This window comes from Balaenoptera musculus, chromosome 5, assembly GCF_009873245.2.
Source record: "Balaenoptera musculus isolate JJ_BM4_2016_0621 chromosome 5, mBalMus1.pri.v3, whole genome shotgun sequence".
In the NCBI taxonomy this organism is placed as follows: Eukaryota; Metazoa; Chordata; class Mammalia; order Artiodactyla; family Balaenopteridae; genus Balaenoptera; species Balaenoptera musculus.
The window spans coordinates 75,596,441-75,616,835 of NC_045789.1; the positions used below are offsets into that span (position 1 = coordinate 75,596,441).

Consider the following 20,395-nt stretch of genomic DNA (forward strand, 5'->3'; position numbering starts at 1 on the left):
TAGTAAGTGCTGAATGAATAAATAAGGCAACGGAATCTCTGTTGATCCCTTCTGTAAGGCACTGAAAGGCACCTGCTTTGTGCTAAGAAAAAATACTGCAAATTATAGAGTACAGGAAATCTGGATTGAAAAGTGAGCTTATAAAAAGCGAACAAGTAAAACAAAACCTCTCTGCTCATGAAGCTTAGAGAAAGAACACCCAAAGGGTGGTAGGGAGAGTGAGGTGGGCTGAGTCTGCCACCAGCTCATAGAGTTTTGGGAAGGTCATTTAACCGTCCCCAGATCTTAATGTCTTCATCCACTAAAGATCAGGATCCTCCCAGCTCTGAGGGAGGATGACAATTGAATGATAGAGCTGCCATTTATTGAAAACTTGCTATGTGCCAGACATAGTGCAGACTTTACCTGTGTTCATTCCTTTCTTTAATCCTCACCACCCTGTGGTATTATTTTCTCCATTTTACAGATGAGGAAATTGATGTACAGCGAGGCTAGTTAACTTGAACAAGGCTGCAAAGCTAGTGAGGGGCAGAGCTGGAATTCTGGAAATTTGACTGTACAACCTGAACTTTAAAAAAAAATTTTTTTTTTTTTTTTTGGCCACACCGTGCGGCATGTCGGATCTTAGCTCCCTGACCAGGGATCGAACCTGGGCCCTTGACAGTGAGAGCGTGGAGTCCTAACCGCGGACCACCAGGGAAGTCCTAAAATAACTTTTAAAATTATGAATTATATCAGGCACACAAAAGAGTGTATAAAACACATAGGAATATTTTTGAAGAATAAATAACAGAAAAAATTAAATGATCATTCTTGTACCCACTTCACAAACTTAAGAAATAGAACATTACCAATACCTGTGACATCCCTGGGTGACCCTGCTCAGTTGTATTCCCTTATCTCCCTAGGAGAGGTAACCACTTAATTAAATGCTGTGTTAATCATTCCTATGCTTTAAAATGTTTCTAACCCTAAATATTGTATTGTTAAGCTTTGCTTGCATTTGAACTTCACTTAAATGTGATCATAATACATATATTATTTGACTACTTGCTTTTTTCTCAATATTGTCTACATTAATTTATTGATACATATAGCTACAGTTCATTCATTTTCATTGTTGCATAGTATTCTATGTGAGAATATACCAAAATTTATTTAGCCATTCTCTCTATTTACATTGTGTTGTTTGTAGTTTTTGCTATTATCTACAATGCTACTAAGAACGTTTACATACAGGTCTCCCAGGAAGTCTATGCAAGTATATCTCTAGGGCATGAAATGTCTAGGTCAAGGGTATAGGATATTCAATACTACTAAGAAATGCCAAAATGTTATATCAACTTATATCCCCACAAGAAGCATATAAGGTTTCCTATTGTTTCATACCCTTGCCAATGTTTCATAGTCATACTTTTTAATTCTCTGCCAATACAGTAGTGTGAAAATGATATCTCATTGTGGATTTTGTTTGCATTTCCCTGCTACTGGTGAGATTGAGCACCTTTTCTATTGTTTATTGGTCACGCATATTTCTTCTGAGAAATATGCATTTTTAAAATTGGGCTGTTTTTCTTGATGATTCATAGTAGTTCTTTATATATTATGGATAAAAGCTTCTTAATATAAATATGTCATTAGAAACCCCACAATTCTTGAACTTTGCTCTCCCAGAACTATTCTTTTGCATATTCAGATTAGAATTAATCAGCATACTCCTTTCTCTTCCAAGCAAAATAGAAGTAGAGAGTGATATTTCTTGGCTTTTGAGGCTCAGGACAGGGGAGTTAGCCACGCTGCCAAACCCATATCCTTCAGAAGAGTTATGTGTACTCACTTACTGCCAGAACATATAGCTGACTTTTAATATTTGGTGAGTATATCAGTCAAAATTCCATAGGAAACCAAATTTATTCCAGATGGTTCAGATGAAGAGATCTGAATGAAGGCACTACTTGTAGAGGTCTGGGTTAAGGGAACACAGGAGGGATGTTGCTGCATCCCAAGACTAGCACCAGCAGGAAGCCATTACTTCCTACAGGACGGAGAGGCAGAGAGAGGAAATACCATCCTGGGGCCCCATGAAAGCTGGTGATGTGGAGGAGAAGCTGCTCAGCAGGTGAGAGGGATTCACAGCTATGGACAGATAAGCATCACCCAAGCAAGAAAGAAGTAGGAAAAAACACCCACCTGTTCTCTCCTCCTACCCTCTGACTTCCAGCCAGAGTCTCCCACCAGCTGCATTCAAGTAGAAGCCAGCCAGGAAGAGATCCTGGGTGATGCAGCCCACAGGGTTGGCCTCCCAGCCACAGGGGAGGGCAGCCAAGGGTGGAAAATGGAAACGGGGAGTGGGAACAGCCAGCAGAGACCACCACGGCAGTGGGATAGGAACCAGCTGAGACTTTTTCATAGGAAAAGTGACAAAAGGAAGCGCATGAAGGAAGGCTGCCAAGCCCTAATCATCAGCGCGTAACAGGGATCATTCTCACTATCTTAGCTAAGTTAGCGAGTGTAATGAACATTAAATATAATTCACCGTATAATTTTTAGCTGGTCAAGTTTAATTAAACCAAAATTACATAGTAAAACTGGGACGTTTTGAAAAGTAACTGTACAAGGGAAATATCTCCATATATCAGTCTGAGCCTCAGTTGCTTATCAACAGAAAGAGAATAATATCTACCTTCTGAGCATGTTCTGAGGATTCAATGACATGGTGCATGTAAAGTGCCTAGCACAAAGCTGGAACCAGTAGGAATCAAATGTAGTTTGTTGCCACTATCATTACGTGTCATTTTACTCATCTTGCTCTATCTAGCATTGCTACAAATGGCACCTGCTTCTGTGTAGGTTTCCCATCGTGTGGCCCACTATCAACAAGTTCTAGAATATTCTGATCTGATCTAGAATGTTCAGCCTATGTATCTGCATAGAGGTCCACCAAAACCGTAACGACACATCCATTTGAACAACAGTTCACAGATATAAAGCTATTATTGTACGAATATTATTGCACGAATTCTTAGAGGAATCCAGGAATTACTGTTTTAAGTTAAGGAAATTGAGGCTGAAAGACACATGACCCAGACTTTGTGACTCCAAAATATGTCTGCCTCTTACTCCCCCATTATTGCTGTCTATCTACCATTAAGGATTGCGTCCCATGTCAGGATATATTTTAGAATTGACCAAAATATGAACTTTAGGTTGAATCAAGTACTCTTTAGGAACTTTACGTTACAAATAATTTCTGTGGCTTGTTTTATCTTTTCTGGTGAAAAACTGCTCAGGATCTTGGCTAGTGATTAATGCTTCTTTGCTTTATCAGAAGAGATACAGCCTGAGGGAAAATAGGACCCTACCCTTGAGTTGTTCTGATCTGACTCAACCCATAGAATAGTCTTCTCGGCCCTGGGGATGAACACTTGCAGATGCTCCATCCCCTCCACCGTAGTGTAACCCTTAGATGTGCCACACTGGAATCCTTTCATCCCATCTCATAATGGGTAAAGTGCCCTTCCTTGGTACCAAATCCTTAAAAGGAAAGAATCAGGCCCTCCTCTCCCCTGTCACTCCCTCATTCAAAGAAGATACCTGAAACCCGAGGGGTGGAAAAGTGAAATGAAAAAGAGAATTTTTCCCAAGGTTTTTAAAGCATCAAATCATGATGTATTTCATTTCTGCCAATTCACATGCAGTCAACCTATAAAATTATACTTAAAAGCCAAGGGTTAAAGCAGACACCTTTGCAAATGATGGTGCTCTGTGACTTAGGTGGGTCCCTTCCTTATTGCCAGAAATAAAAATAAAAGGGGAAGATAAAGATCAGACTGGGAATATTTTATTAAAAATAAGTTTTAAAATACAGGGACTAGTAAGGTTGGGGCCTGCAAGGTTACATGAGACGAGATGTGGCAAAACCATACAGCCGGGCTGCTCTGGGCGGAAGTGGGGCACAGTGGTCTTGAGCACAGCTTTGGAGTCTGACAGACCCACTCGAGACTCCTGCTGCTGCCACTCACCTGCTGCGCCAGGCCTCAGTTTCCCCGTGTGAGGTGGTGCTCACCCCACATGGTGAGATAACACACGCTCAAGTGCTTAGCACAGGGGTCAGCACGTCCGGAGCCCTCCGCAAACTGTAACCGCTGGGATGCCTTCCACTTTCCTGCCGCTCAGCCTCATTTCATCACACTAGCTTCGGCCGCCCCGTTTTGTCAGTACAAAGTAAAACAGAATAGGATGCGTTACCTACTCAAACCAACTCTTTCACGTAAACAAGAGCATATTTAATGTTGCTATTTGGCATGGTTAGAAATCAGCATACAATAGTCTACAAAAAGGCACTGAAAGTTTTGAAGGGGAAGAAACATAGCCTGAGTCGAGGCAGGAAAAATAGATATACAGCCACGTAGAACACACACTGCATGGATTCTAACGAAATGACCCCTTTTCGCTTCTTCCCCACCCCTGCCCCCTACCCCCCAGGGCTGGTGGAGGTCTGCTTCATTCCCATAAGCACTTCGCAGCACATAAGCCCAATTCTTGTCCTTCTCTCCGATTCAGTTCAACACAACTTTGTTTCGCTATGCTTCTTTCCCTGAGCTGGGCCCCGGGAACACCGAGATGAACAGGAGGTGGCCCAGCCTTCAAGAATGATCGTCTAGTAGGGGAGGCAGACGCCAGCGGGCCTCGGTTTCTGCCAGGTCCCATTGCTGGGGAGGGTTTACACGTGGATTCCTGTTCTCAGGTGTGAGGGTTCCCAGAGACAGCCTTTAAGCTTGGCTCCAGCCAGCAAGCAGAGGGCTCATCTGTGGCCCAGATGAAGGCAAAGTCATTTGACCATGCCCTCTATGACCTTCCCTTCCTCCACCGCTTCCACCGTGGAATCACCACCTCTTCCCTCACTTAGAATCAGTTACCCAGTTACCTGGGCCCTTCCCATTTTCAGTCCCCACCCCGCCAATCTCCCTTCAACAAGAAAGAAGGAAAAGCTTTGGGACAACCAATTTTAGTCATTAGAAATTTATTCCTGCTATCATGTTAAAGACCGCCCACCTTAAAGACTGGCCCTGAAGGAAAATCTGCAGAAGTTATTTAAGACCATTTGCGATTGTTGGAGAAGAGGAGGAGGGTCAACAGGGATATCACAAGGAGATGCACTCCCATCGCCTCCCCTGCCTGGCCAGCTTTGAAGACCTCCAACCCTCTGGATGCCCAACATAGACAGCTGGATATAGTAGCTCTCAAGTCAAGGGACACAGGTGACACAGAGCCGAGGATGAGCTGTGGGACTGGAGAGCTGGAGCTGTCCAGGTGAAGGCAGATATGTCAGCCCCAGAGGACTGAGGGAACCTTGGACGCAGAGACTCAGACCCTGGTCCCAGCCCTTTTCCTGAATGTGGATGGGAGAAGAGGAAAAAGAGAAGGCAGTGTGGAGATGAGCACACATTTGATTTTGACATCGATTATAGCTATAAAGAATTGACCACATAAGGAAACTGAAAAATCAGTTTGGTTATGTCAACATAGGTCTAATCATAGTCATTTATGCCAACTGCCTTACCATTGGTGTGTAATGGCATGTTACACCATAACAATGATGTACTTTCATAAACGTGGTTCAGAGTAGTTATAGGTTTTGATTAGGTGAGTAAATGAAACACGTGGGTTCCAGCCTTCACGATTTCTTAAGTTACATAGTCCTCTGTTCTCAGCTTTAACAGATGGTCAATACCATTGCTTTTAAGCTATTAGACAGAATGGTGGTTGGGGGTTGGAGGGATGTCCCTATTGATTCAGTATTTCCCTTAAGAAATTTTTATTATCTGAGCAATTGCTGTATAGTTTTCCTGTTCCCTGTGCTGGGAATTTGTGATTTTTTTTCCTACTCAGGTGTTTCATATTCATGAAATAGTAAAAGCTATAAATTCCCTTTTTTCCCTTAAATACGTACATATACATGTAGACACCATCCCAATTATTCTGATTAGGTCCTAAAATTAATGAATTATGTTGCCATGCCAGCTCAGTTTAGAGCTCAGATAACAAATTTGCTAAATCACAATTATATAGACTTTGAGCCTGCCCCTTCACAAGACCTACAACCAGCTAGGAACCCCGGTGTCAGAAGAAGCAGGCAAAGTGCAGCGGTCTCTGAAATGAAAGTAAGACTTCCTCGCGTCTGTTCCAAGTTCTGCTGCCATCACTTTGAGCAGTCTGATTCTCTACCTGAAAGGTTTTCCTTCAATCTGTTTTGGTGAATGACAGAAGAATACTTAGTACATAACTGGAGTTCTTTGGGTGAAAGGCAAAACCATAAGAAATGCGCTTTTTAAAAAAAATAATTACAGAGACATATAATGATAGCTGTTTAAAATCATTAGGCAGTATTAAAGTATCTTATGTCATTGAACTGTATTTTATATACAACTCTGAATAACAAGTGGGTGGAAAATTAATTGCAAGGATCAGTTTACAGTAATTAAAAATTTTGATTACCTAATAAAATCTAGCCGGCAAGTGGTTTCAACAAAATTACTACTTCAGACGAAAATACCAACACTACAAACATATGGCAGGGCCCTATAAGGTCGTTTCACTCGTACATCAATTTGTGTTTGTCAGTAGGTAGGAAAAGACTTTCCAAGTGTGAAAACTAATTATATACCAGTGCTATCTATTTTGCTATTATTTAAATAAAATGTGTCTTTAAATATGGAATTCTTTGGAAAACTCACTTCATTATCCAAAATCATGGAGACCACTTTGGTTTTGTAATCGAAGATGGAATATTCATTACAGTTTCCCAAGGGATCTTCTAACTGTACTGGGCAAAGAGTTCTTTGGTAGAGGGTATTTCGTAAAAGCATCCAGTAGCCAAGTCTCATCAACAACTGTATCCGAAAGGTTTCCTGCTGCTGCTCATGCTGTTTCAGGCTGCTCAGGACGTGCCCAGGAGGCGCATCGACCCTTGCTGGCTTGCCTGCTCTCCCTGTCCCAGTTAGTCTTTGCCGTAAGTGACTGCTGCGTAGAGTCTTTGGGGTTTAGAGGATCTTGCACTCGTTAACGGAGAAGAACCTCCTTCTGTTGCGTCTCCTGGCCTGGTTGATGGCAGTCCGGACGGCACACTCAAATACCTGCTGTACCCCCCGGTTGCTGAGGGCTGAGCACTCCAGGTAGCCCTTGGCTCTCACCTCCTGGGCCAGTCTCTTTCCTTCTATGGCGTTGACGCAGGAAGCCCTGTGGGGCCCCACCTCCCGCTGGTCAGTCTGGGTGGCCACCACCAGCACGGGGGTGCAGGGCAGGTTGCTCCTGACTTCACTGATCCACTTGTTCTTCAGGTTCAGGAAGGAGTTATGGTTGGCCACGGAGTAGCACATCAGCACCACGTCTGCCTGCTGGTAGGACAGAGGGCGGATACTCCTGAAGGCATCATTGCCAGCTGTGTCCCAGAGGCCCAGGCTGATCTGGATGCCATCCATGAAGACGTCGACACCTGTATTTTCATACACTGTGGGCTTGTAGGCCTCTGGGAAGGTCTCAGAGGTGAAGCGCACTAACAGAGAGGTTTTCCCCACAGCAGAGTCTCCCACCAACACACACTTGATGGAACTCAGCATCTTCCCAGCTCGGATTCCTAGTTACAAGTTCAGAATCCCGAGGAAAAGAGCCCTCAGTGGACTGCTGAAGCAAACGCCATTCAACAACGAGGAATGGAAACCAGAGGGGTTTGTGTTCTTAGCACCTCTGACAGCAATTTGCAGAATGTTACGTCATGCGGTCCATCCAAGGGAGACGCACCATCTACTTTGGAAACCTCCAAAGGCTGGTCTTCAACTGGAAAAAGAAAAAGAAAGGGAGAAATTGAGTCTTTTTTCCCTTTTTTGCTGATGGGGGAGCTTCCTCATTGGCAAACTGATTAATCAGGGGGTCCACCTCAGTGGAGCTCCCCCCTTGTCTAAGCCACTCTTACCCTTGGCGGGGAAAGCTTGGATCTGTTATACCCCGTACCCACGACCCCACCCAGTCAAGAAGCAGAAGCTGATCTGATCTCTAAAACCAGCCCACGGATAAAAACACAAGCAATTGCTCTGGTGGCAACATGAAAAAGACCACAGTAGCAACCTGATGTGTGGATGAGACGTCTTCAGACTGCTCTCTCTTGGCTTCTGCTCCAAGAAGTTGAGACCACAGCCGACAGTGGTCTCTGCCACTTCAGTCTCTAATGGATCCCAGCCACTTTGGGAACTGCAAGAAAGAGCAATGTGATGAGCCGCACATAACGGAAGCGCTTCCTTTCATTTATTGATTCATCAGCCAGTCCTTGGTTTATGTGGGAATTTGTGCTGAGATCAGAAAGAAGAAATCACCAGAACTCTAAAAATTTGCTGTGGTTTTTCCCTTGAGGTTTTTCCAAGAATTGGCTATAGATGTAATGGAAAAGGCACTGTCCTTGTTATTTTCTGCATCTGAAATCAGACTCCATTACCTATACAACGACATGGCTTTGAGCACTTTGCTTAATCTCCAAGCCTCGGTTTACTCATCCACAAGATTGTGACAGATTTAGGAACCACTTGTCAGAGATGTTGTGAGGATAAAATTGTTTCTTTCTTTTCTGAACAGCTACCTATGTAATCAGGAACTCTGCTAGGCCCCTGGTTAAACAAAATAACTTGCTTAAAAGCAACCGTATTCGGTGCCTGTCACTTAAACCGGGCCACATAAATATGACGGAATCTGAATTTCTTGAAACGGTCAAATAAATTCTCATTCACTGCAGGTGAAAGAGCTCCAGACAATGAGATCAGCCTTGGAGACAGTGTCCCGTCTGCCAAGGGACGTCATCACAGGGCCATCCCAGCTTCAGACGAAGGAAAGGTCTTTTGGACCAAATTTCAAAGTAAAGGTTATTAATACAATCTGGGCTTATAACCTCCTCCATTGGCAATCTTCCTGACAGATCACATGTAAAGTTATGTAAAACAGACCCGTAGGATAGGTCTCCTTCAAAAGGTAATTTTTTAAATCACTCCTCTAAATCCAGACATTCCCCTCCAGGACATTATTATCTTCGTCCACCTACAGTCTCTGTTTAATTAGACATAATAGCCTTTACAAATGAGTTAATCAAATAAATAATTCACTTGATTTTCACAAATTCATTTTTACCACACATAAGCTAGGTGACCTTGGCCAAGTTACTTAACCTCTCTGAGCCTTGGTTTCTTCATAAAAATGAAAATAAGAAAAGCACCTTCTTGATGGAATTATTATAACAATTCAGTATGTGGAGGGTCTGGCTTAGCACAGAACCTGGCACATGGGATCTATGGGCAGGCACCGTATTTTTCAACTTCTACTACTATTTATTTAAAATGCCAAATATTGAATGTCCAAGCATGGGGGCTGGGACGTCAAATATTCGTCCAGACTCTATCTGAAGACTCACATCTTCATATGGAAATGATAACACAGCAATAATTTATGCTTGTACTTTTAAAAGACGTTGTACATTTGAGAATACTCTCTTGATTGTCTTGTGAGAAAGCCCCTTCAGAATGATAGAGCACAAAATGATAATAATAATAATTTATAAAATAAAAAAACAGAGAATTCCCTGGTGGTCCAGAGGTTAGGGCTTGGCGCTTTCACTGCCAGGGCCCAGGTTCAATTCCTGTTCAGGGAACTAAGATCCCATAAGCTGTGTGGCATGGCCAAAAATAAAAAATAATAAAAATAATAAAAAATAAATTAAAAATGAAAACAATGATAGAGCATAATATAAAACTAAGATGAAATTATGACTTTCATTGACTATTATTATTGCAGATTTTAGGTTATCTGGGCTTCGATTGAATCTGTGGCTTACTTCAAAATGCTGATAAAACCCTGATATTTTTTTTAAAAGATGAACCCATGGCAGCCATCTGCCAGGGATAGCCTGTCAATGATAAAGGATACATCTATATGTCATCCTTCTTGTAAGAGTTTTGGGCAAAGGACTTATGCTGGCAACAGCCAATTCATTCATTAAGGAAATTGCTTCTGCCGTGAATCTAACACACTTAGACGATTAGGAAATCATTGTGCTTCTCAGCAACTCCCGCCAGCGCCTTCTCTCAACAACACTTTCGCAGCCTAGCAGGGACACGACAGCAAGAGCAGCCCCTGCTCAGGATGGGGGGCTCCACGTATTGGGGGGGCTGGGGTGGTGGTAGGAGAGTGGGTGCTTCACTTCGTTTCTTTTTCTTCTGGGGAAAGAGAATCAATTCAAAAAATCTTAAGCAACTTAATAGAGGAAAAGTATAGCCGCTTGTAAGCTTTATCAGTCCAAATTGTCATTGTTTTCTTTCTGTAATAGATATTCACTTGTATATATCTTCTAAATATTTTTTCCAATTTAAAAAACTTTCTATTTCAACATAATCAACATACTTGCCAGGTTTTAGCTAAATATCTTTCAATGTTTCAACAATTCATAACTGCACAGCTGTTCCCCACTGCTAGCAGTCTTTGAGTTAGTTTCAATATTTCACAATAATTAACAAGTGTTATTTTATATATAAAATATATATTCATTTATAGAAGTTACTTTTACATGGAAAAATATTCTTGGGGAATACATTTACGAATATGGCATTACTGGATCAATGGGTCATTTTGTGACTTTTATTTACATTATTGAGCATCTTCTACATTATTCATTAGTTGTTTTCCTCGTTTTTAAAAAACGGTTGTTTGGGCCTTCCTGTGTGGCAGGCACCGTATCAGGTCCTGAGAGCGTAACAGTGAGCAAGCCGGCTGCTGTCCGCATGGAGATCAACATTTCACAACTGCAGAGACTTCAGTGGGTGGGGAGTCCTGTCACAGTCACACTGTGAGGCAATGGCAGAGGCAAAGTTAGACCTAAACAGAGGGTGACTCCCAAGCTGCAGCAGCTCCACGTGTCACCCACACCCCATAATTCCCATTGCCCTACCCAAGGCACCTCAAGTAAAACCATGCTTCCTAAGCAAACCCAGTTTCGAGGCACTTTTTCCGGCCATCCCTTCCAAACAGGTCCCTACTCCCATTCTCCTCCTACAAATAAAGGAGTTCTTGATATTTACAAGAAGTGTGTTGTGTCTTGATTCGGAAACTGGTTCCACAAGTGTGTTCAGTTTGTGAAAATTCTTCAAGCTGCAGACCTATGATGTGTTCACTTTTCTGTATGAAGATTAAACTTCAGGAAAAAGTATTTTTAAAATTAAGGTTATCGCCTTTGCAGGGAACATCTTCTCAAGGAATATTTTATCTTAAGTTTTTCATCTTGCAAGAGTTCATTTCACTAATTCTCAACCCTACTTCAGTAATTCCCCTTAGCTCATTTCTAATTGCTACAAATAATGATTAAATTTCTCCTCTGAATCACAAAAAGAAATCACTTTTAAATCAGTTTATTTTTATACACAGATCGTCTGTATTCCAAGTGGATTTAATTCTGAAAGTTTGCTTGCAAGATGCTGGTTTGCAGCTTTTATTACTGTTCTCCAGAGTCAAGGTTCTAAGCAGTATTTACATTCCTAAACCTAAAGCTTATTTAATCCCATTATAACTGAATTTAAATGGAATATCACTAAGCCCTGAGGCCTCTCTGAGCCAGGAGCCCTGCCCCCCGACCCCAGGCCAAGCAGGGACCCTGGCACCCTTCCCCTCCTCTGTCCCACCCACCCTGCTCTGAATGGTCCCTTCCACTCCCAGGAGCACAGTAACTGGATTGTCTCCACAGGTCTAGAGTTCTCAATTTGGTCCAAGTTCAGAGTCAAAAACAAGGCTAGTCAGCCAGGCAACGGCCCAGAGCACCAATAAAGACTCTAGAATCTCATTTCAAAACTAATAAAGTGATGGGAAAATGTATCTCTCTCAAAGTAGTTGGAATTTTCTGAAAAACTGCTTGGAGTTGAGGGTGGAACCCCACGAGGCATACTCAAGGGAAGGTCACTTGGTCTCTGAACTGCTTTCTAAAGGAATTTCTTTTACTGAAGGACTCATATTTTCTCAGTTGGGTATGCACATTTGGGGCCCAAGCTGAATTGTTCAAGGAAAGAAAGCAAAGAGGCAAATACATGCATATCTAACCATTCTAGAATGTAATGACACTGTAAAGCAAAGTTGTCAACTATGGGTCACCTGTGGGCCAAGCCCACCATCTGTTTCCGTATGGTCCACGAATTAAGAATGGTTTTTACAATTTTAATGGTAAAAAAAAATCAAAAGAACAGTATTTCATGACATGTGCATATCGTATGAAATTCAGATTTGTGTCCATAAATAACATTTTTTTGGATCATAGTCATGATCTTTCATTTACAAATTTTCTATGGCTTCTTTCTTGCTACAACTCAAAGTTGCAACAAAGACTTTATGGCCCACAAAGCCTAAAATATTTACTATCTGGCCTTTTACAGGAAAAGTTTGACAACCCCTGCTAAATAAAAAGAGGCAATTCAGAGTAAGAAGGAGAGCACAGACCCTGGGATCAGGCAAGCTTGGGTTTGGCCCCAACATCTGCTGCTTACTGTGCGATCTTGGGTGAATTACTTAACGTCTCTGAGTTTTGCACCTTTGTCAATAGAGGCAGTATAGCTCAGTGATTAAGAGCCTGGACTCTGAAGCCATGCTGCCTCCAAAGTCACTAAGCCTTAGCTTCTTCAACTGTAAATAGGCAATACTGATAGTATCATACAAAGTTGTTGTATGGGAATAAATGGGTAAGTGAATGTAAAGCTCATAGAATAGTACCTGGCACAGAGTAAGTACTATAGAAGTATCTGTTATTTATCTAGTTACCTTGAAGGGTTATTGTAAGATTATTAGAGCTAGAGCTGACATGCAGGCCCAAAGTGAAATGATTGTGAGGCCTGGGGGCCTCGGAGGGGCCACTGGCTAACAGGAAACAAACACTGGAGGAGAGACAGGTCTGTGAGACAAGGGGACAGTGTGGTATTTCAGATCGGGGTGCCAGAGAGATTCCAGGAGAACCAAGGGGAGTCTGGCTACATTATATGGGATGAGAATGAGTGAGAAGGGAAGAAGGATGGCAGAGAGGAGAGTTCTTATTCTTCCACAAACTTTGACATGAAATATTTAGTTACACACATATTCTTGTCTACACTGTTTATAATGGGAAAAAAATTATTCAAGAACAGGTGGTTCTTGGATAAACTAATTAGTTTATTCCTGTAATCAATACGCTTTAAAATAGCAGAGTACAAGTATATTAACTGACACAGGAAAAGGGTCCCTATGCTGAATGGGATAAAAGCAGTTTTCAAAATATGTACAGTATGATTCCACAGTTATGAAAACGTCTAGAGCAGTATATATACCAACATGTTAAGATGAATTGTCTATGGTCCTGAGATTGTAGCTGATTCTCATTTTCTTCTCCTTGCTTCTGTGCATTTTAAAATAAAATTAAAATAAAATAAAACACATTTTAAAAGCATGAGTTCTGTGTACAATTTTGAAGTACTTTGTGTGTGTTCCTTTGTTTTTTAAGTTTGACTTGAAAAGGCAGAAAAGGCTGATCTGAGGGCCCTTTAGGCTAGAGAATATCTATGAGCCCCCATCATGTCCGAGACAAGAATTTTCTATATCTGAACAGCTGAATTTGTTTTAAATTCCTAGAAGCACTATCTCTGGCTTCTGGTTCTTTTTTAAGGGACAAGCTAAGCTGAGTAATTATGCCTCCTCTCACAAATGTCCTAAGCCCATCTCTCTTTTTCCTCCTCATGAGAGAGTTCTTGAAGTCTTTTCTATATTTTTTTAGATATTCAAAGAAGTTTGAATACGGCCTGGGTGTTTGATGACATTAAGGAACTATTGCTAATTTTGTTAGGTGATAATCACATTGTAGTCATATACATTTTTTTAATATATTTATTTTTTTAAATTAATTTTGGCTGCGTTGGGTCTTTGTTGCTGCGCGTGGGCTTTCTCTAGTTGCGGCAAACAGAGGCTACTCTTCATTGCGGTACATAGGTTTCTCATTGCGGTGGCTTCTCTTGTTGCAGAGCATGGGCTCTAGGCTGCAGGCTTCAGTAGTTGTGGCACGCGGGCTACTAGTTGTGGCTCGTGGGCCCTAGAGCACAGACTCAGTAGTTGCGGCTCACGGGCTTAGTTACTTCGTGGCATGTGGGATCTTCCCAGACCAGGGTTTGAACCCATGTCCCCTGCATTGGCAGGCGGATTCTTAACCACTGTGCCACCAGGGAAGCCCAGTCATATACATTTTTAAAGTCCTTATCAGGCAGCTGAAATGAATATGATGTCTGGGATTTATTTTAAATTATTCCAGAAAAGAAAAAAAAACTAAGGATGATGGATGAAATAAGACTGGGAAAATATTGAGAACTGTTGATGTTGAATGATGGTACATGGGGGTATGTTAGTCTATTCTCACTATTTTTATATATATTCAAATTTTTTCATGATAAAAGTTTTAAAGGGTGGGAACTTTTGTTTTCTATAGCATTTTGTCCAAGCTGTGGTTTCATTCTCATCTTTAGTTTTAGAGAAAATGCAGAAAAGTATCACTAAAAAATAAAAAGTATACTTTGCGCCTCGGTGACTCGTTCAAGTATTTGAAGGAATGTTGATGCATCAAATAAGTGACATAAAGGTAGACAGTGCAAAGGCTTAGAGCCTGCCTCCTAGTGGAAGGGAGATAGAGGAGAAAAAGGTGAGGATTCCCAGCTAAGTCATAAAGAGAAAGCCTTGAGTTTCAAGTACAAGCTCTACCTGCATCTCAATAAGACATCACCATCTGCCCCTGGGAAGTAAGGGCCACGGCTAGAAAATATTCTAGCCAAAGAATACTCTTGAAGTTACTTTGAGATTATGTGAACTTCCTAACTGGTATAACTACATTCACTAACTTCCCTTGGCCCTCCTTGCCCCAATTCTGCAGAATTAGCTCTTTGCAAAAGAGCAAAAAGTAATAATGAAAATCACTTTAAAAAAAAAAAGAAAGAAAAGAAACTCAAGAGTGAAAATGGACTACCCACATAAAACCAGATCACAAATCAAAGCAACTCTGAGAATGAGGAAGACCCTTGGCCCTGGGGGTCTTTCTTTTCGTCTGAAAAGGTGAAGGGGTAGAGAAGAGTTTCTACTTTCAGATTTTATGTTTTCCCCTTAGGCTTAAAGTAGCTCCGTCTGATCTTTACTTACTGTGAAAATATGAAATCTACCTGATACCTGGGTAGACCTCCACCAAGCCCATGGTACCTCCCAGCTCTAAAGCGCCATCTGTAACGAAGAAAACCATCACATCCCAGGGTTCCCTCATCCCACCACCACCACCACCACCATCATCATTCAACACACACACTCAAACCATTAGTGGTGAGCAACATTTCCTCCCTTATTTGCTGATCCAATCAGACTGAAGATGGCCTCCTCACTTTGGCTAACTCTTCCCCTCATTTTGTCTGAATCATCTCTACATACCTTTTTTTCCTGATTATAAAAGTAGTTAATACATGTTATGGAACATTTCAAAAATACTGAACTATCTAAACGACCTAAAGGAGAAATGCAACTACCACCTAAAACCAAAAGCTGCGAGATATTAGTATACCTTTTCCTGTTTCATTTTTTCAGTGTGTCATTTTTTTTTCAAAACTAATATCGTACTTTATATATAGTTTGGCATCTTGCTTTTTTTATTTAACATTTACATTATAAATATTTCTTATATCATTGAGATCCTTTGAACATAATTTTAATGACTGTCATATTTCATTATATGAACATAGCATTATTTATGGAACCAACTTATTTAAATTGTTTCTAATTTTTACTATAATAACACTGAGTGAACATTTAAAAAATAAATTTGTACAAATATACAATTATTTCTTTAGTATAAATAGGTATGAGCACAATTACTGGAACAAGAAAGATGAAAAACTTGGACACATTGGTACTCCATATGTAGTATATGAGAGTGTTCATTTCATCACACTGCCATCATTGGGTATAATATTTGCCAGTTTGATCTGTTTTCATTTGCATTTCATTTTTGACTAGTGAAAATTAAAATTCATCTCTTTGTTGACCACTTACATTTTTTCTTTCATAAGTCACCTACTTTGCCTACTTTTCTAGTAAGGTGGTCATCATTTCTTAAATATTTTAAAAAATCTTTTTAGAGATTAAGGATATTAATCCTCTCTTGGTTAAATAAATATGTAGCTTTTTTTCTTCATATGTTTTGTGTCTGTGAATTCTGATAATTCCCCAAAATCCTGGTACTCCCCCATCATTGAGCAACCACTAAATAGAATGTGAAATAGCATGTCCCCTAATTGTGGAAGGAAACTTAGCATGATTAGATACCTGAAAGGTCATCTAGTTCAACCTACTCATTTTCCCATGAGAAAACCAAGGCCCAGAGAGAAGTGGTTTAGGTAGTGGGGGCTGACTTGAAGCCCAGAAACTGGATCACTGAGTCAGCACTCTTTCCATCTACACAGTATTTTTTCACATATATGTTATCTACATTTTATATCCCATACTTAATTTCCTTAATTTTAAAATGTAAACCCTTATAGATAGCTTAGATATATGTTCCAAATTGGTGGCTTTTTACTCAAAAGATAACTCCCAGTATTAATATAAAACTCTTTTTCAAACAGATGTTCTCTTTTTAATTAACTTCCTTTGAGAGATAGATTATCTCTCTTTAGGGGCAATCATTAAGGCTTCCAACATTCTCTAGAATTAGGGTAAACCCTTAATTTACAGATTGCTCAAACTGTAAAAGAAGTCAAGTTATTTTGTTCAGGATATTTAGCCCAGAGCACTGCATGGAGTGAGATGATTTGGTTTCAGCTTCAAAGTATAAAATTGCTGATATTCCATCACTTGCAGAGCCCAGGTTGTGGAGTTGAGGTCTTGGTTAGATTCTCATCTCTATCACTGACTAGCAGTATAACCTTCAGCAACTCACATAACAAGAACTGTAAAATGTAGATAATAGTGAATAGTTTGAAGGATTTTTAAGTCAATTAAAAAGATTCTATCTGTCATGCCTAGCGGCATGCCTGACTCTTAGTAAATAAGGATAATAATAAACACATTGGTCAGCTACTGTTTAAAGTGCTTTATGAAAATTAGCTCATTAATCATTACAATAATACTATGTGCTTGGGACTTCCCTGGTGGCGCAGTGGTTAAGAATCTGCCTGCCAATGCAGGGGACACGGGTTCGAGCCCTGGTCTGGGAATATCCCACATGCCGTGGAGCAACTAAGCCCATGCACCACAACTACTGAGGCTGCACTCTAGAGCCCGTGAGCCACAACTACTGAGCCCACATGCCACAACTACTGAAGCCCTTGTGCCTAGAGCCTGTGCTCCACAACAAGAGAAGCCACTGCAATGAGAAGCCTGCGCACCGCAACGAATAGTAGCCCCCGCTCGCTGCAACTAGAGAAAGCCTGCGTGCAGCAACAAAGACCCAATGCAGCCAAAAATAAATAAATAAATAAAATAAAACAATACTATGTGCTCAATACCATTGTTGTTATTTTACAGCTGGGGAAACTAAGGCACAGAGAAGTAAAGTAACTTGCCCAAGAGGACAAACTAGTGAGGAGGGCTTGCCTCCAAACCCATTCAGAGTTGTCTCTATCTCCTCTCCAGCTGTCTCTCATCTGTGGGAAGCTTACCTACCTTTGCAACCTTGATGAAACTAAGCAATCTGTTGCTATCTGATGCTGTGTGCCCCTAAAATTCATATGGTGATGGTATTAGGAGGTGGGGCCTTTGAGAGGTGATTAGGTCATGAGGGTGGAGCCCTCATCAATGGAATTAGTGCCCTTATAAAGGAGTCCCAGAGAGCTCCTTTGCCCCTTCCACCATATGAGGACACAGTGAGAAGGCACCATCAATGAATCAGGAAGCAAGCTCTCACTAGACACTGAATCTGCCAGGGCCATCATTTTGGACTCCCCAACCTCCAGAACTGTGAGAAATAAATTTCTATTGTTTATAAGCCACCTAGTCTGTGGCATTTTGTTATAACAGCTCGAATAGACTAAGACACAATCCTAAAATAAAGGCAGCAGATGAGGAGGGAGAGCTGGAAAGACATTTTTCAGCTGGTGGGTGGTTTCTTTCTTACTATAGGCCTTATTTCTAACAACATTTGAAAGATTTCTCCCTTAAGCAGACTCTCTCAGACACCATTGGAAGATGTACGGAAGAATGCCATCTTTGTAGAAGGCAATATAACAGAATTCAGTGGCACACTTTGTGTTTTTGACACCCGGAGCTGATCATTTTTTAAACTCCCTCATTTTTATGGCAAAATTAGCTTCAGTAATAATGTGTAAGAGTCAGGAACAATCATTATTTCCTTGACTCATTCTGTAACTTTAAAATAAACAAGTAATAATTTACAAGAAAGATAAATTTCAATTTTTAAAGTATTATTCAAGTGCAATAAAATATTTCCTGTATGAACTAAAACTTGCAATTACCAATCAGAAATATCACACTTTACAATTTGCACTCTGCTTTACTGTTTTAAATTTAAACACAAAACTCCAAAAAGTCACATAGAATAACAGAATTGAAGTAAGTCAAGTTCTGTTTCATAGTCTCTAAAATCATTGTGCTATCATTCTTTAATTCTAATCTACTGGTTAGGAATCAGTAAACAGGAATTAGGAATATGTAGTGCCATAAGGTTGGGGAATCACAATATACCCTCGAAGTCAGCTCTAATGGAATCCATACACACCCCTAAGCATGACTCTAACTTTATCACTGCCAGCACATGGTGATAATAAAAAGCAAACACACACTGATTTTATTATTGTCTTTAAATTCTCAGCAGATGATGTACTCCCTCACTGCCTGTACCTGGGGTGGACCCCTTCTACCCACATGTCCTTGGTATATCCCTGCTAGTAGCTATCAAAATTTTAAATGCATATACCTTTTAATCCAGCAATTCCAATTCTTTAAACCCATTGTCTTGTTGTACCTATACAAGTAGTCAAGAAATATGTGCAAGAATTTCATTGCAGGACTTCCCTGGTGGCACAGTGGTTAAGAATCCGCCTGCCAATGAAGGCGACATGGGTTCAAACCCTGGTCCGGGAAGATCCCACATGCTGCAGAGCAACTAAGCCTGTGTGCCACAACTGCTAAGCCTGCACTCTGGAGCCCGCGAGCCACAACTACTGAGCCCCCGTGCCACAACTACTGAAGCCCACGCGCCTAGAGTCCGTGCTCCACAACAAGAGAAGCCACCGCAACGAGAAGCCCCCGCACCACGACGAAGAGTAGCCCCTGCTCACCGCAACTAGAGAAAGCCCACGAGCAGCAACAAAGACCCAACGCAGCCAAAGATAATTAAATAAAAATAAATAAACCTATTTTAAAAATATTTTTTAAAAAAGAATTTCATTGCGGCATTATTCACAACAGCAAAAAAAAAAAAAAAAGAACTGAGAATAACTAAAAGGTATCAAAAGGCAGTGGTTAAATTAATTCTGTTGTATCCATACAGTGGAATCCGATACAGCGTTAAAAAGAATTAGGATAGGAGTGGGAGAGGGGAATAGGTGAAGGGGATTAAGATGTACAAACCTCTAGTTATAAAATAAATGTCACAGGAATGTAATACAACAGCATAAGGACTATGGTCAATAATATTGTAATAACTTTGTATGGGAATAGATGGTTACCAGACTTATTGTGGTAATCATTTCACAGTGCATGCAAATGTCAAATCACTATGTAGTACACCTGAAATAAACGTAATATTGTACATCAACTATATTTTGAATACAAAAATAGAATTAGGTTAACCTTGTACGTATTGTGAGGAAAGGTACCCATGATATATTAGTAACTAAAAAAGGAAGCAGTTGAATGATTCATTAAAGAATCTCATTTATGTAGAAAAATAAATGTACAAGCCTGGTCTGATGCCCTTGAATGCCCAGAATGGCCAGAATGGCATGGGTCCAGGCAGAGGAAAGGTATCTGTGCAATGGTGGACAAAACCAGACTTGCTGTGAATTCTAGCTCATCCAATACGTGTCTCTCTACAGATAAAACTGTACTAAGGGCACAGCAGTTACTCCCTAAGTTGTCTAAGGGAGAAGAGGAACAAAGAGGAATAATCTAAGAACACAAGTCTGTACAGCCTTTCTTAGGTTTTTAAAATCCCCTTTTGGGATATCAATGTATATACTTTCTATATTGATTATATTGCAGATATAATACACAGCAGTGGGATTAACTATCTCCCTAGATGCATCAATTGTCTCCCTAGATGCTCAACTTCTCCCAGGAAACTGGGAGAAACAAATTCATAATGACCCTGAAA

General features: G+C 40.7%; 1 protein-coding gene across 2 annotated transcripts in view; it reads right to left on the reverse strand.

Moving 5' to 3' along the window:
* Positions 1-5,225: 5,225 nt before the first annotated feature.
* Positions 5,226-20,395, reverse strand: part of RHOH (ras homolog family member H) — a 39,018-nt gene continuing 23,848 nt past the window's right edge. Inside the window, exons 3-5 of one of the 2 annotated variants that reach the window (XR_005020028.1) lie at positions 8,125-8,247; positions 6,738-7,836; positions 5,226-5,392 (exon numbers count right to left, since the gene is read on the reverse strand). Coding sequence is in view for 1 of the 2 variants with exons in the window: in XM_036853339.1 (XP_036709234.1) it covers positions 7,044-7,619 (576 nt within the window). In the remaining variant the exon portion in view is untranslated. Of the gene's footprint in view, positions 5,393-6,693; positions 7,837-8,124; positions 8,248-20,395 lie in introns of those variants that run through there. The other variant, XM_036853339.1, reaches the window with a different exon arrangement.